The sequence below is a fragment of the Mustela nivalis genome, assembly GCF_964662115.1.
Source record: "Mustela nivalis genome assembly, chromosome: 6".
NCBI lineage: Eukaryota > Metazoa > Chordata > Mammalia > Carnivora > Mustelidae > Mustela > Mustela nivalis.
In genome coordinates, this window is record NC_139025.1 from 62,296,538 (window position 1) to 62,314,477 (window position 17,940).

Below are 17,940 nucleotides of genomic sequence, written 5' to 3' on the forward strand. Positions count from 1 at the left end.
GACAATAGAAACTTAAGGTAGGTTCAGAGGTACCTAGGTGGGTGCCTGGATGGCTCAGCTGGTTAAGCATCTGGCTCTTGATTTTGGCTGGTGTCATGATCTCAGAGTAGCAAGTCTACTTGGAGATTCCCTCTGCCCCCCAACTTGCACCTGTGTGCACGCACACACTTTCTTTCTGTGATAAATAAATAAATTTTCAAAAAATAAAAATAAAAATGTCATGAATAGAATTGAAAGACAAGTACTAGAGGAAAAATACTTTGAGAGACTATAATGAGGAGCTCCAAGCAATTTAAAAACATAAATATCCTAGTAGAAAAATAAACAAATAGGCATGATCAAAATTCACAGTAGATGAAATATAAAAACTTGAAAACGTATGATAGAATCATCTGAAATAATTTTGTTAATGTGAGCATATTTATGTATTTGTCTTAATAAGAGGGAAAAGCTTAAATTGTGCTCAATCTGTGGCATTGAAAATCACAGATAGCCATGTAAAAAGATGCTTACAAAAAGTTAATGATTCATATATTTGTGAGAAGTGGCTAGAACAGTGCTGGCACTGGTAAGCAATCTGTTATATATGAAATAAGTTATAGTATGTATATAGCAAGTTGACCAGTTTCCCTAACTTATAAAAATGTCTTACATATCAATGAATAAAAACAACCCAATTGGAAAAAAAAATGGTAAGAAGTATTGGCAGTTTTTCACCAAAGAAAATAAATAATCAGTAGACATGAACAGACATTCAACTTTACTTAATAATAAATAAATGAAAAAAAATTGGGACACCAGGATGGCTCTGTCAGTTAAGCATCTGCCTTCTGCTCAGGGCATGATCCCAGGGTCCTGAGTTCGAGTTCTGCATCAGGCTCCTTACTCAATGGGGAACCTGCTTTTCCCTGTGCCTGCTGCTCCCCCTGCTTGTGTTCTCTCTCTCCTTCTGACAGATAAAAAAATAAAATCTTTAAAAAATAACAAATGAATGAAAATTAAAGTGACAGTACACGTTTTTCTCTTAGAGTGTAACGAAAGTTATTAGTGGTTAGTCTAGTGTACTTGCACACAAACCCCAGAACAACAAAGTTTAATACCCAATGTGAGTATAGTCCACTATTAGGAGTACTCAAGAACACGAAGATGCATTTGTTTATTGTGTTGTGTGTGTATGAATAAGAAACATTGGCAATTGATGTATTAAAGCCTATTTTGGGGCGCCTGGGTGGCTCAGTGGGTTAAGCCACTGCCTTCGGCTCAGGTCATGATCTCAGGGTCCTGGGATCAAGTCCCGCATCGGGCTCTCTGCTCGGCAGGGAGCCTGCTTCCCTCTCTCTCTCTCTCTCTGCCTGCCTCTCCATCTACTTGTGATTTCTCTCTGTCAAATAAATAAATAAAATCTTTAAAAAAAATAAATAAAGCCTATTTTGACCTTTTTTAAGCATATATATTTGAGAAGAAACCACCCATATGTTTTATATTCGTATTTTTAAAGGACAATTCTATAAATTCAGGAGTTATTTATGTGGGATAGTCAGCAACCATCTTAATAGACTTTAATACAAAATCTTAATAGATTATTGATTTATTATGATGCCCAGAACTGATTGAGTTTTAAATGTTAAAAGTTATGTTCTACCATGATTACAATTATTACACAGAAAATTTGATTCCCAGTTGAAGTGTTAAAAAAAAATTAAAAATTTTATAAGATTTTATTTATTTATTTGACACAGAGAGAGAGAGAGGGCACAAGTAGCAGAGCAGCAAGCAGAGGGAGAGGGAGAAGCAGGCTCCCTACCGAGCAGGGAGCCTGATGCTGGGCTCCATCCCAGGACCCTGGGATCATGACCTGAGCCAAAGGCAGATGCTTAACTGACTGAGCCACCCAGGTGCCCCTAAATATTTATTATCATTATTTTCTTACACATTTTCTGAAAGATACTACTGTGAATGGCATGTTCGATTTTTTTGGAGAGAAGGAATGATGATCTCGGCTATTAGACCAAAAATAAAAAGTTGGACTTGGATGAAAGGTGAACAAGTTTTGAAACTTTGGGATTTAGCAAATATCCTAAAACTGCACAACTTCTGATAAAAAAAAGAAAAAAAAAAGTTGACTTCTCTGAACTTAAATCTGAATTGAAATTTGTTGAGAATTTATCAGCATTGGACGCCTGGGTGGCTCAGTGGCTCTGCCTTCAGCTCAGGTCACGATCCCAGGATCCTGGGATCAAGCCCCACATCCGGCTCTCTGCTCAGCAGGGAGCCTGCTTCCCCCCTCTCTCTCTGCCTGCCTCTCTGTCTACTTGTGATCTCTGTCAAATAAATAAATAAAATCTTTTAAAAAAAGGAATTTATCAGCATTTCTCTTTTTTGCCAGATCAGCTTTGAAATTTGATATGTAAAGTCTTTAAGTTAAAAAGTCTCTCACCCCCGGGCGCCTGGGTGGCTCAGTTGGTTGGACGACTGCCTTTGGCTCAGGTCATGATCCTGGAGTCCTGGGATCGAGTCCCACATCGGGCTCCCGGCTCCATGGGGAGTCTGCTTCTCCCTCTGACCTCCTCGCTCATGTTCTCTCTCACTGTCTCTCTCTCAAAATAAATAAATTAAAAATCTTTAAAAAAAAAAAAAAAAAAAGTCTCTCACCCCCAATTGGAGGGAAAATCTAAATGTTCAGCACTTAGGAAATGGTTGAGAAAAATTAATTGGGTTAATACAGTGGACTTGTAATGTTAAATATATGGGTTATTTATTTACAAAGAAAATTCCATACAAAATAAGTCAAAAGCAATGCAATCCAAAAGCAATGTTTATCCAATAAACATAATTTTGAAATAGTTTTAGAATTTAAGAAATGTTTGAAGGATTCCTGCATATTTTATAGGGGGAAAACCCTTTGAATTATGGTTTTCTTTCTGGGAAAGCTGATTAATGATAGATTAAGTGAACCAGCTAAAATGTGTATTACTGGGTAAACAATTTTTGTGTGCATACACACACACACACACACACACACACTGAAATATTACCCAGCCATCAGAAAGAATAAAATCTTGCCATCTGCAACAATGTGGATGAAACTAGAGGGTATTATGCTAAGCGAAGTAAGTCAGTCAGGGAAAGACAAATACGTGATTTCACTCATATGTGGAATTTAAGAAACAAACAGGTGAACATAGGGGAAGAGAAGGAAAAGTAAAATAAGATGAGAACAGGGAGGCAAATCATAAGAGACTCTTACTCTTGGAAACAAACTAAGGGTTGCTGGAGGAGAGGGGAGGGAGAGTTGGTTGGGGTAATTGGGAGATGGAATGATGGGAGGGCATTTGAGGTAAGGAGTACTTGGTGTTATCTGCAACTAATAGATCAGTAAATTCTACCCCTAAAACTGGGAAAAAAAAAAAAAAAAAACAGGGACATCTGGGTGGATCCGTTAGTTAGATGGCTGCCTTTGACTCGGGTCACAATCCCACAGTCCTGGAATCCAATCCCGCATTGGGGGCGGGGGGATCCCTGCTCCTCGGAGAGCCTACATCTCCCTCTCCCTCTGCCTGCCACACCCCTGCTTGTTCTCTCTCTCTCTCTCTCTGATAAATAAATACCTAAAATCTTTTAAAAAATCATACGGGAGAGAAAATTTTTAAAAGTGTATTACTATGTATTAACACATGAAATTCTAATGTTTTTGACCTAGTCTTTAATAGCAGTCATATGAAATTTTAGACATTTTAAATCTATATATGGTTTCCTAATGGTGTTATTACTGTACCCTGTGTCTTTTTTTTTTTTTAATGAAGGCGTCATCTCTTGCAACATATAAAATAGCAGAACAAGATTTTTCTTACTTCTTCCCTGATGATCCACCCACATTTATATTTAGTCCTACTAACAGAAGAAGAGGGAGACCTCCCAAACGAGTATCTGTTAGTCAGGTAAGTAGAGAATGAATGAAAACTACATTGTAGCTCTTAATAAAACTGTTTAAAATCAAGAATGGTCATTGTCTCCCTTTGGCTTGCTTTGGCTCCCCTCCTGCACATAGCCTTAATAAGGGGCACATTCCTTTGTATACAATGTATGTACTATCTGTTGATAACTACTTAGCAATGAGACTTGTAGCAGTTTCAAGTGTGAATTAGACATAACTTTAATGCCAAGGGGATTTTATACCAAAGTGGAAGCAAGCATATAAGCAGTTACTGAAATGTAAAGCAGCAGAAATACAGAGATAAATTATGGGACTGAAACATGAAGAGCATATAAAAGATAAAAGATAATAAAAAAATCATACTAAGTAGGTTACAGACCATTATTCTCCCAAGAAGTACAGTAAAAAGAAATCTTCTGACATTATTTGACATTGACTATAGACATAGGCCTCTTTCACATTTGATGTTTACACCATTTTGTTTATAAGGTACCATGGAAAAAAATTATTTTCTAATGCATATTTTTAAGGCTTTTCTTGTAAATCACTGGTTGTTTTTCTTGGGACATTTTTGTACTAATTTGTAGAGCTATAGAACTAACTCAAATTCTCTCTGTTACTGAATAAAGTTATTAAAAGTTCAGTTATGCTTAGAATAAAATCTTATTATAGTAAGATGAGAGTTTAACTTGATGAGAGTTTAAAATTTTTATTACTGTTAGAACAAGGCCAGACCATTAGTTTGTAAAAGTTTTGGTGGTCTACAACTTTAGTTTCTTGGTTTGTTTTTTTAGGAGGACAGCGTTGCTAATAAACAGACTATTGCAGGTTATAGGAACAAAGATACTAAAGAAAGAGACAAACTTTTGAAACAAGAAGAAATGAAGTCACTGGGTGAGTTTAACATTCTCTCCAAAAACTGTTTGTATAGGAAAGAATATTTCTCTGTGCTTGGTGGGGGGTGTTTCTGATATGGCATATTTCTTTTATTTGGGTTTTTTTTTTTAAGCCTCGGTATCTGTATCTGTATCAGATATCTGTAGATTTTTATCTACAGTATCTGTAGTTTTTTATGATAAAAATCCCCCTCAGGTATCTGTAGATTTTTATGATAAATGAGACCTGTGTTCATCTCTTAAAACAGTATCTCAAGGTATCCACTGTTAAACCAACCTAATGCTAGATTACGCACATGTTAGAGTTTCTATGGCTTACAGACTCTTTGGGGCCATTTGCTTGATTCACGCAGCTTTATAAAACATTGCATTCCACAATTGACTATACATATGAATCATTTGGGAATCTTAATGAAGATTCTAAGTTAGTAGATCTGGGTGGGAGAAGAGAGTCTGCATTTCTTTTTTTTTTTTTTTTTTTTTTTTAATATTTTATTTTATTTATCAGAAGGAGGGGGAGAGAGCAAGCACAGGCAGACAGAATGGCAGGCAGAGGCAGAGGGAGAAGCAGGCTCCCTGCAGAGCAAGGAGCCCGATGTGGGACTCCATCCCAGGACGCTGGGATCATGACCTGAGCCGAAGGCAGCTGCTTAACCAACTGAGCCACCCAGGCGTTCCGAGAGTCTGCATTTCTAACAGGGGGATATTTTGCTCCTGATCTTAGGACCACACTTGGAGTAGTAACAGGGCTTTGAAAGGCAGGTACAGATTTGTCCCAGTGCAGTAGTTTGTCTTAAACCCAGCCAACTTGCTTTCCCATTTTAATCACCTGCTGGCTCCCTCCAGCAATTTACAACCCTCGTGAGTCTCTACTGATCACATTTAACCATAAATTATTTTAGGGATTATTTTGTTACTTTAAAAAATGTTTTCTGTCTGTGAATAGTTCTAACTTTGACCTTCTCCACAGCTTTTGAAAAGGCTAAATTAAAAAGAGAAAAAGCAGATGCCCTAGAAGCAAAGAAAAAAGAAAAGGAAGATAAAGAGAAGAAGAAGGAAGAATTAAAGAAAATTGTTGAAGAGGAGAGACTGAAGAAAAAAGAGGAAAAAGAGAGACTTAAAATAGAAAGAGAAAAGGTATTCATTCAAGTATATTAGCTATGCTCTCTATATAATAAGTATTGGGTTTTACATACTTAAATTCATGGTTAATTTTCAAATGCTTTTACACTTTGATTCATGTTTCTAGTCGTGCATAGACTGCTGATAAACAGTTATTGCTTTATCTCTCTTTTGCTTTGGAAAATTTAATAATTAAAAAAAATTTAATAATTTAAGGTTCAACATGTGTGTGTGTGTGTGTGTGTGTGTGTGTGTGTACACATACCTGTCTTTATACCCCAAAGCCTCTTAAAAACGATTCTGAAGTTGATTTTCTTCATTATTTAGACTTCTAAATTTAGGGAAGATGATATGCATAAAACTTGTAAAATCTGTAATTGGAAAAATACAATAAAATCTACAAATAATAAGAATTATTAGTGTTCTTATTCTCCTTGAAGGAAAAAGTATCTGTAAAAATGGGTTTTTCAGCATATCTTTTATTACAGTCTTTAGTGGTAGATATTTCTTAGAGAATTCTGTAGGTAGTTTCCTCCAGAGTCAGGAAGTGTCCTTGGTTTTCCCAGATATTCGTAAGCAGCCCTAGCTGATCCTGTTACACCCTGTGCTTGTTTAAATTGCCTGTAGTTTCTTGAACTATTTCAAATAGGCCATTGGACTGGGGCTGGAGGTCTCTAATACATATACACTCCAGAAAATGTAGAGGACAAGAAAACTACTTGTAACCTACATGTGTTAACATTTAGAGATAGCAATTTTTTAAAGATTTTATTTATTTATTTGAAAAGGAGAGAGAGCACTAACAGGAGGAGCAGAGAGAGAGAGAGAATCTCAAGCAGACTCCCTGCTGAGTGTGGAACCCAACACAGGCCTTGTTCCCAGAACCCTGTGATCATGACCTGAGCCCAAACTGAGTCAGATGATTAACCAGATGCACCACCCAGGTGCCCTTAAAGATAGCATTTTTTTAGCACTTCAGTTTATATTTAATCTTAATTCTGGGCCTTAAAAAAAGAAATGCAGGATTTATAATTTTGTAAATTTTTTTGTTTTAACATTATTGAAATATCCCTTCGTGTTATTTTTTCCCCCTTTTTTTAACTTTATTTTATTTTTTCAGTGTTCCGAGATTCATTGTTTATGCATCACACCCAGTGCTCCATGCAATCCCTTCATGTTATTAAGTAAACTAAGTAAGGTGGGATTTTTAGAGACTGCATAATAGTTAATCAAATAGATACAAGTAAAGTACTTTATAATTTTTTGCTCATAAATGATGATACCCTGTTCAAATTTATGAATAAAAGTTTTTAATGTTTTTAGATGATATACCTGGATAAATTTTTAGGAAGTAGAATAATAGGTCAAAGGCTAAGAACATTTTTTAAAATGTACATAGGTATGTGTTTGCTAAATGTGCTTATTTTCACTCTTAACAGTGAATGAGAATACCCATCTTATTACATGCTACAAGAATTATTTGGGGCAGGGAGGGGAAGACTTACTATAGCAGAATTAGTTCTGTAACTATCTTTTTATGTTGAAAATTTGATAAGTGCCCATCTGTTACCTCCAGGGGTCCTAAATTTCAAAGGAAGAGAATAATATTAACATATGTTAAATATTTATTGGAAAGTAATTATAAATTGTAATCAATTTAAAATATTTCCTTTACACTCTGCATTATTGGAGACTTTTTAGGGTCATTATTTATCTTCCAGTGTCAAATATAAGAACCAAGAAATAAGTGTATTTATCAAAAGACCAAGAGAGCAAGAGAAGTGGTCTGGATGGAAAGAAAAAGAAACCTACCAACTGTGTTCTGATACTGCTTTTACTTCCTGGTCCCTCTATCCTTAGGCTGCTAGACTTAAATGAATCTTGAAAATAACAACTATACTAGAAATATGGGAGGAGGTTTTATTTTAGGTACTCTAATAATTTGTTACATTACTTTGTCAGGATTTAATTGATTTGAAATGGAAGAGCCCCTGTAGGCAGTGTCAGATTGCATTAGTATTTATCCATGGGCTACTATGTATGAGACCTTTCCATCTTTGTAGCAGTTGTGTTAGACAGGCATTGTATCAGTAGTTCTAAATCAGTAGTTCTAAAACTTGAGCATACATCAAAATCACTGGAAGGACTTACTAAAACATCAACTCCTGGGTCTCAAACCAAGTTCCTTGTTCAGTAGGTCCGGGTTAGGGCCCAAGTATTTGTAGTTCTTATAAGTTCCCAGGTGATGCTGATGCTGCCTTACAAAATTCTTATAAAAAATTTTATTAACCTTTTGTTTTAGGAAAGAGAAAAATTACGGGAAGAAAAACGAAAATATATGGAATACTTAAAACAGTGGAGTAAACCTAGAGAAGATATGGAATGTGATGATCTTAAGGTATAAGTATATTATGTGACGTTTCACACCTATGTTCTACGTGCCTTATGTGGCTTTGCTAATTAAATTTTTCTTTCTTTTTAACAGCGGGATCATATTGAACTGAGAGGAAATAGTCAATTAAGCAGATGCTATAGGTAGAGTCCCAAAGCAGCACTGTTAGTGTTTTATAACAGACTTCAAAAATGATTCTCATTCTGCAGACATAATTTGTCATTTGTATAGTTGTTAATAATCCAGTATTATCATGCATCTCAGTTTGCAGGAACCAATTCCACGTTCAGTAGATGGTGGATTACTTCTATTCCATATCCTAAGAAGATCCTGAATTGAGGATAATATTGATGTAGCTAATAATGCCTTGATCTCAGAATCTAGGTTAAAAGTCTCTCTTAACTAGAAAATGTAGTCAGAAGTACACATCAGCTCAAAGTTGTTCTTAGCTTGATTTTTAAAAAGTCACTAATGACTGTAATTACTAAAGCTGGAATAAGGCCAAGACATCTATAATTTTTAAAGTTCCAAAGGTGATTGTGATAAACATCCAGGGTTATGAACCACTAGTCTACCTGAAATCTTATTCAGCAAAGAGTATATATCTACCTTTTACAGTTTTCTCCACTATATAACTCAAACAGTTACATAAATTGTTTAATCTTTCAGGAACTTCCAGAACCAACTCCAGTGAAGACTAGACTACCTCCTGAAATCTTTGGTGATGCTCTGATGGTTCTGGAGTTTCTTAATGCTTTTGGGGAACTTTTTGATCTTCAAGATGAGTTTCCTGAGGGAGTAACCTTAGGCAAGTGCTATTGCTGTGTTAATAGTTCACCCTAATATTAGTGGTTTAAAATAAAAAATTAATATATCTCAGAGTTCTGTAGAGTCACTGGACCTCTCTGTCCACCCGTTTCTTGGAATCTCTCATGTGGTAACAGGAAGTGGGCTGGGTCTGGAGTCATCTGAAGGCTTACCTGACTGCATGTTCAAGATGGCTTCCTCCCACATAGGCCTGGTGCCTCGGTGCTCGTCCATGAACATCCCACTCCATCAGGGTAGCCTTTACTTGTAATGTGGCAGCTAAGGGCTCCAAGAAGGAGGAGGACAGAAACTGCCAGCCTTCTTTAAGGCTAGGGTTGGAACTGGCAAGCCTTATTTCTGTCATATTCCATTGGTCAGGCCTGCTGGGATTTAAGGGAGTGAAGGAATAGTGAATAGTGAAGGAATCCTTCTTGACGTTGTCATGGTTTGCATAAGTGCAGGGAAGGAAGGAATTGACATCAGCTGTATTTAGAGACAAGTTACTGCCTCCCTTAATTTGTCATTCTATATTGACTCTGTACTTGTACTTTGTACAAACATTGTAAGAACTACATTAATTGAGAAGGGCTTTGGGTCTCATTTTGGATTTTTAATTATTAAGTAGCAAAATAACTTTCTTAAAATCAAAATAAAGACCCTCAAAGACACAATTATGATGCTACTGTTATTTTAATAAAAGTGTATTCTTCAGGAGGGCTTTCATTTCACATTCCCTCAGTTTCTCTATGAACTTGGTGAGGCATGAATCATTGTGCCTTGCAGATCAAGAAGGTCTAAACAATGCTCATTTAGGTAAGATAAATTAGATAACATTTATGACTTGGATACAATATTAAGATTATTCCTGATACTAATGATTACCTCTCCTCTGCACTACTTTGTTAACAGTAATGTCTCACATAGCTCTTGAGAACAGTGGGGCAACAATAACAAATCTTTGAGTTGTTATTCAAATTAGAATAAAATGATAATTTTTAATATGTGCCTTAATTTGTACCTGAAATTTAAACTTAAAATGAAATATGGTATTGATCTGCTGAGGCTAATTTGACTTTCCTGAATGTAGTGATTTTGGCTTATGATTTTATTGTATTTTATTGTAATCATTATAAATTGTTTTTTGATTTGGCCTTGGATAATATTCTACTTTGATAAATGGACACTTAAAATAATTACATAGGCTGTTTGATTAAAATGTTTATTATTCCAATGGAGTTGTTTTTTCAGTACATGAACAGAACTTTAAATTCATTTTAAACATTTTATTCACAGAAGTGTTAGAGGAAGCTCTTGTAGGAAATGACAGTGAAGGCCCACTATGTGAATTGCTTTTTTTCTTCCTGACTGCCATCTTCCAGGCGATAGCTGAAGAAGAAGAGGAAGTAGCCAAAGAGCAAATAACGGATGCTGACACCAAAGGTCAGAATTCAGTATTATTGCTGATTGATAGTAGCTTTGTAGCTTTGGAACTGATCTTTGAAGGTTAACTTAAAATTAACCTCGCTTTTACAGTTATAAAATATAACTGTTCAAGTCTCCCAGTTCTGGAATCATATATGAATAATACATTATCAGTTGTTTTATAAAAACTTTGTTTTAATGCATCCTGTTTCTGATGACCTTAAAATATCTACCCTCCCCCACAATCTGTCTTCCTTTTTATTCTTTTAGATTTCACTTGTGATTTAGGAGCATTATAGATGTCACTGACCAGTATCTAGTTCCAAGAGATTCTGCTAAATGGCACTGATTCTTTTTTTTTTTTTTTTTTGCCCCCACCTAAGGAAATACTTTAATAATTGTTACCAGTACTTAAATTGAAAATACTCTGCTGATTTCATTTCAGATGTGATAGTTTGTAGATCAGAGTTAAGTAAAATTTAATTTTTTTATTTTACCAACAGTTTGACCTAGAAATTTTGCTATTTAAATTCTATGCACTTAAATATCTAAAGTCAGTATGTGGTACATATTAACATAGGAATAATTCTTGAAGAAACCCTTTTTATTTTTAAAATAGAGTGTGTTCTCTATTTTGTTTAGGACTTACCTTAATCAGAGGAATTGTTAAGCATGTATAAAAAGAGATCGATTTGGCTTCCTGAATTATACTCTGTGAACCTTATCACATGAGAGATAAATGGAAGAAGCCTTATTAGAAGCCTTATTAAACAATACTTCAATGTATTGCATAAAAATTCACAATAAGAAATAACTTTTGGGAGACATTTTGTTAGCATTCTCAATACAAAAAGATGGGACATTCTTGCATTCAGATAGTATTGTTGACCTCAGATAATGTGAGCTTATTTTTTTATGCCTAGGCCCTAAAGCAACAGGATTATAATAACTACGCATCTGATGTTGGTTTTCTTTTTATTTTACAGCCTGAGTTCAAACTAAATATATTCTCTAGCTTGAGTGCTAAGCACCATAGTAGGTCCCTTATCAAGGTCATTTTAACAGTGTCGTCCCATTTGTCATCAGATGACTTAGTCCATAAAATGAGACTCTACTAAAGGGAAGATAAAAGAGAAAACAATTTATAAAAGTCTAAATATTTTCTAAGATAACAAGTACCAGCACTAAAGATGAATTATCTAAGACGGAAAATGTGGCAAATAGCCATTAGATTGTCTTAATGACCAATAACATTACAGGGTGATCAAATTCTGACCTTAACATAATTTCTGACCTTAAATTTGTATTTAATACAGGATTTGAAGCGGGTGAATTTTGTAGTTTTGTACAGATGACAAAAAATGGGGTGACAAGGAAATTATATTGGAAAAATCAGCTAGTTTAAAGAAAATATATGCAACTATTGGTGTTTGTATTGCCATTGTATTTTCCTTTCATGATTGGTTTGATCTGTAATTTTTATAGCTCTAATCCTATAGAGGACTAGTCTATACATGCTAATGCAAGATCTACCTTTAAATGAGTATTGGTCATTAAATAAAGGTTTTAATGCTCCTTTTGAAGTTATTTATTTAAGTATTAGGGGAAAAAATGCTTTGAAGTTTTTCCAATCTTTACTTCCCTGTCCTGTCGACTACATTTTACATAGTTATTTCAGTTATAGTAAGGACCCTAGGCTATTCCCCCAGGTTATTTTACCTATGTTCTCCTATCTCCATTACAAAAAAGCTTCCCCGCAGTTCTTTCTGAAAGAAAGTGACATAAGACACTATATATACTTTATTTCATTTAATGGTCATACCATCCTTATGGTATAGATAGGTATAATACATCAGTAGGTTGTTAATAATTATTTTCTGCCATTACTTAAAAAAAACTTAGGACTTAAGAAGTTTAATTAACTTGCCCATAGACATAAGGCTAATAAGAAAGTGATGGGATACAGATTCAGGCAGCCTACTTGGGAGCCTCCTACTGGCTATGCTATATTGCCTCATAATATGGCAAAGATTTTGAAAACTGGGATATTTGTTTCCCTAGCATTGCCTATAAAATTATCCATCTTTTTTTATATCAAATCTTGGAAATTTTGACCAACAATTTTTTACATCTTACATTAAAAATTTTAGTTCCGGGGCACCTGGGTGGCTCAATGGGTTAAAGCCTCTGCCTTCGGCTCCGGTCATGGTCCTGGGGTCCTGGGATCGAGCCCCGCATCGGGCTCTCTGCTCAGCAGGGAGCCTGCTTTCCTTCCTCTCTCTCTGCCTGCCTCTCTGCCTACCTGTGATCTCTGTCTGTCAAATAAATAAATAAAATTTTTTTAAAAATTTTTTTTAGTTCTTCTCTTTAGTCTTACATCATGAAAAAAGCCCTTCAAAATATATAGAGGAGTACCCTTATATAGCATCTTTTCACGTTTTTGCTAAAATATCATTGTTCAGTGTTAGAATTGTAGATTCGAGGTTTCTGTGATGATAAATGTAACTTTCAGATAATCATAACATACAGCTGACCCTTGAAGAATACAGGGATTAGAAAGGCCAACCCTGGGGCACCTGGGTGGCTCAGTGGGTTAAAACCTCTGCCTTCGGCTCAGGTCATGATCTCAGGGTCCTGGGATCGAATCCCGCATCGGGCTCTCTGCTCGGCAGGGAGCCTGCTTCTCCCTCTCTCTCTGCCTGCCTCTCTGCCTACTTGTGATCTGTCTGTCAAATAAACAAATAAAATCTTAAGAAAGAAAGAAAGAAAAAAAAGAAATACCAACCCTCCCTACCCCCAGCCCAAAATCCAAGTATACTTTTGACTCCCCCAAAATAACTGTTAGCAGCCTACTGTTGACTGGCAGCCTTACTGATAATATAAACAGTTAAATAGCACATATTTTGTATGTTTATATGTATTACAGGCTATATTCTTACAATAAAGTATGTTAGAGAAAAGAAGATGTTATAGAGAATACACATTTACAGTACTATATTGTAAAAAAAAAAAAAAGAGAGAGAGAGAGAGAACCTACTTATAGGGACACCTGTGTGGCTCAGTCAGTTAAGCCTCCAACTCTTGGTTTCAGCTCAGGTCATGATCTTAGGGTCATGAGATCAAGACCCCCATCATGCTCGCGCTGAGCATGGAGTCTCCCTTGAGATCCTTTCTCCCTCTCCCTCTACCCCTCCCCCTGCTTGCTCTCTAAATTTCTCTTTCTCTTAAATAAATAAGTACATAAAAAGTCTTTTTTAAAAGATCTACTTATACATGGTCCCACATGGTTCAAACACATGTTGTTCAAGGGCAACTGTATTCTCTTGGTATGATGTACCCAAGTGACTGTCTCTAAGCAAATCCTAGAGTAACAATACACTTTCTTGAGAGTTCTATTTGGTAGATAATTGAGTTAAATAATACATATTTTGAGGCACCTGGGTGGCTCAGTTGGTTAAGTGTCTGCCTTCGGCTCAGGTCATGATCCCAGGATCCTGGGATCAAGCTCCACATCAGGCTCCCTGCTCAGTGGGGAGCCTGCTTCTCCCTTTGCCTCTGCCTAATGCTACTGCTCATGCTCTCTTTCCCTCCCTTCCCCTCCTCTGACAAATAAATAAATAAAATTTTTTGTAAAAAAACACATATTTTAACATGCTAGTTTACAATTAAACAATTAAAAGTAAACTGTCATTTTGTTGGTTGTCCATTTCCTAAGGCCTTTATAACTTTGTCCTAGGAAGTTAAAAGTTACTACAGATAAAATAGGTTGAATGTGTTGATTGCTGCAAAGGAAGAGGGCCAGTCCACTTTTACAGTTCTGTAACTAAGACTATTGCTAATTTTAGAGTGCCTATTAATTTTCTTCGGCTTTCCATGTAAAGTGAAAAATTGAAGAAGTTTTAGCTCTAGTATTTCCCTGGTAAGAAGGAAGAGAATGTCTGTCATTTGGACTGGATTCATGGCCTGGGAGGAAAAACTTCTGCACATATGCAATGTTCAGTCAGATAACTTCTCCTGTGTAGTAGTGTTTATGCTTTAACTGCCATGAAATTGTCAATGATTGTAATCAGACATGATCCCAGAGCTGCTTTTTTCCTTTTAGTAAAGGACAGTAGTTCTGTTCTCTGAGGTTCATTTTGTCAGCTTGTGAACTTTCGGAAGGGGAACATAGTAGGAGGCTAAGGAACCACAGATGGAGTTTTGCCCAGCGATTTTCCAGCTCTAATCCATGGAGTACTGTGAGTTGTACAGGGATTCCTGGGGGCCCCTGCAGGAGAGTTGGAAAGATGTCTGGTCAGGGTTATCATCTCCATATCCCACTGAACAAGGGAACTTTTATCTCTTTTGTTTGGATTCCTAAGACGTAGTTGGAAGAATTTAAAAACTGCTGATCGAGACTCACCCCTTTAAGAAGAAGGAAGCCAATTAAGTGATTTGTCTGAAGGCTGCACATCTAGAAACTAGGGGACTGGCAGTGCTGAGCCTAGAATATGTATTATCCGACTCAGTCTGAAGTTATTCCCACCATTCTGTGATATAACAACAGGTTTTCTCGTAAGCTTAAAGTTTTTTCATGGTTGACACTTTAATCTTTTTTTATCATCTGTGTATTATAATTAGGAATAATTGCTTATGCTAATGCTTTATACAATTTGTGTTAGTAGATTTACTCTGTAGTCATGTTTGTAAGCCAGGCATGACTTTCAGAATTAAAGCAGTTTACTTAGAAAATGCAGGGAACTCTTCCTGTTGTGTCTTAGATTGGAGAGTTTTCAAAGTAGAAACAGGAACCTTAAATGAAGAGGATAAATCAGTGGCTAAGAGACAGAAGTTCTACCTTAAAGTTGTTTTAGTTCTTTTTCTGTGCTGGTTTTGTGATTATAACCCATACGTTATGATTCGATCTTAAAAAATTTATATAAGATTGGGGATCTTCAAAGAGATTCTGATTTTCAAAGTAGACTTTTCTAAAGTTATATTGAGCAAAGAGATTTGTTTTTAAAAGTGCACTGTACCATTTTGGGGGGAATGTATACGTGCTTCTTGTAACTTGGTAACTTGGAATTGTCTTCTGTGTTAACTAAGGAAATAAGAGTGTGCAGTACGTGTCTCGGGATTTCTAGTTGAAGGTGGACACTAGGCAGCATGTGAATGATGCTTGTTGTACCTAGCGTTGGTTCTTTTGAGGTTCCGCATGTTAAGCTGTTTGCTGTTTCTTTCATCATTTTAGAAAGGCATTATTCCCAAAGATTCCAGTTTTGATTTTCACTAGAATAAAGTATTTATTTCCTTAAAGATTTAACAGAGGCTTTGGATGAAGATGCAGACCCCACAAAATCTGCACTGTCTGCAGTTGCATCTCTGGCAGCTGCGTGGCCGCAGTTGCACCAGGGTATGTGTGGGTTTTATTTTTTTTGTTGTTTGGCTTTTTATTTTTAATTTTATAAAGGTACATTTTACATTGCTGAGGGTTTATTGCTGATATTCTAAATGACAACTTCGTCTTTTAACAACTATAGGCTGCAGTTTGAAAAGCTTGGATCTTGATAGCTGCACTCTCTCTGAAATCCTCAGACTGCACATCTTAGCTTCAGGTGCTGATGTAACGTCAGCAAATGCAAAGTACAGATATCAGAAGCGAGGAGGATTTGATGCTACAGACGACGCCTGTATGGAGCTGCGTTTGAGCAACCCCAGTCTCGTGAAGAAACTGGCAAGCACTTCAGTGTATGATTTGACACCAGGTAAGCTTTGCAAGTTGGAATCCGTATAATCTGCCCACTTCCTCCCCTCCTCTTTCTCTGTAGCCCAGAAAACTAGGTCCTGCTGAGAAATTTCAGATAGCTGTTTTAAAAGAGAAGGAGAACCATCCTTAAAAAAAATTGTTGGAAGGGGCGCCTGGGTGGCTCAGTGAGTTAAGCCTCTGCCTTTGGCTCAGGTCATGATCTCAGGGTCCTGGATTGAGCCCTGCATCGGGCTCCCTCCTTAGCAGGAAGCCTGCTTTCCCGTACCCCTCTGCCTGCCTCTCTGCCTAACTGTGCTCTATCAAATAAATAAATAAAATCTTTTGCAAAAAAAAAAATTGTTGGAATACAAAGAGTGACCCAGGTGGAGACTACTCTTGATATTCATATCAGCTGTTTCTGATGTTCTTTTCTTTTTCATGTAGGTTTTCTGTTACTTTAAAAATTTGTGGTTAATCTACTAAATTTAGAAGGATAAGTAAGAATTAGCCAGAACTTTTATTTGTCAGTATATCAGAAATTTAAGCTGTAGCTGCTAAATTCTAACATTTGCTTGAACAGTGTTTGAGGTATGAGAAATGGTATATAAAATTAAGATGAAGTTACTTTTCACTTCCTTTTTTGGATTAAAAATTACAATGCACAAATACATAGAGTTTAATTTAATATACTTACTTAAGAGAACATATAATAAATATATAATAAATATAATAAAAGTAGAGTGCCTTCATTCCTAACATTCACATAGTTATTATACTTTGTAGTAGTGTTTTTGTGCAGTATTTTCAGAGTACCGATTTGCCTGTCGCCCTTTTTTAATTCACATGGTAATAATTTAGTTTTTAATTTGAACTTCCTACGTGAGCCTAAATATTAAAACTTGAAAAAAATTCTTTGTCATTAGAAAGTTTTTCATGTCTGTTTAATTGGTCTATATGGTAATTATTTGTATTTGAAATACCTTGTATGTCATGTATCTGTTACATACATACAAGGTATTTATGTATGTATACATACATACATATGTATGTATATGGATTCAGAGGTGCTTTTTCTGAAAACATGCCATTGGCATGTTTGGTCCAGAGACTTTTTTCTATTCTTTATTAAGCTTTTTCACATTGAGCCACAAATTAAGATTTCTCAAACAATTCCTTTTTGCCATTGATGATACAGAAGTTATTTACCCACTTTTGACAGGAGAAAAAATGAAGATACTTCATGCTCTCTGTGGGAAACTACTGACCCTAGTTTCTACTAGGGATTTCATTGAAGATTATGTTGATATATTACGACAGGCAAAGCAGGAGTTCCGGGAGTTAAAAGCGGAACAACATCGGAAAGAGAGGGAAGAAGCAGCTGCTAGGTAAAAGATAATCATAGCTAGTTGTGCTAATGAAGGCTGTTTATTTCTTTGCATCTAAAATGATATTTCACATTGAACTGTAATGCGATACTGGCTCACACTGATGTTCGATGGCTTAACTGTTATAAATGAATTACTACACGGTAATTTGTGATAACATTTAGAGCACTTCTATAATTTTATGATTAAAACAATATGCTGAAAGTTAAAAGTTTATCTCCCATCAAATAGACTATAATATTTTATGTTAACTTTCA

The 17,940-nt window shown here is 35.9% G+C and overlaps 1 protein-coding gene across 4 annotated transcripts in view; it reads left to right on the plus strand.

Moving 5' to 3' along the window:
* BAZ1A (bromodomain adjacent to zinc finger domain 1A) overlaps positions 1-17,940 on the plus strand; it is a 122,626-nt gene that overhangs the window by 76,850 nt on the left and 27,836 nt on the right. For 3 of the 4 annotated variants that reach the window (XM_082737821.1, XM_082737820.1, XM_082737818.1), the window contains 9 exons: positions 3,804-3,938; positions 4,729-4,828; positions 5,801-5,967; positions 8,255-8,350; positions 9,014-9,152; positions 10,445-10,591; positions 15,870-15,965; positions 16,093-16,317; positions 17,518-17,683. In XM_082737821.1, coding sequence (XP_082593947.1) covers positions 3,804-3,938; positions 4,729-4,828; positions 5,801-5,967; positions 8,255-8,350; positions 9,014-9,152; positions 10,445-10,591; positions 15,870-15,965; positions 16,093-16,317; positions 17,518-17,683 — 1,271 coding nt within the window. The remainder of the gene's footprint in view (positions 1-3,803; positions 3,939-4,728; positions 4,829-5,800; positions 5,968-8,254; positions 8,351-9,013; positions 9,153-10,444; positions 10,592-15,869; positions 15,966-16,092; positions 16,318-17,517; positions 17,684-17,940) is intronic. The other variant, XM_082737819.1, reaches the window with a different exon arrangement.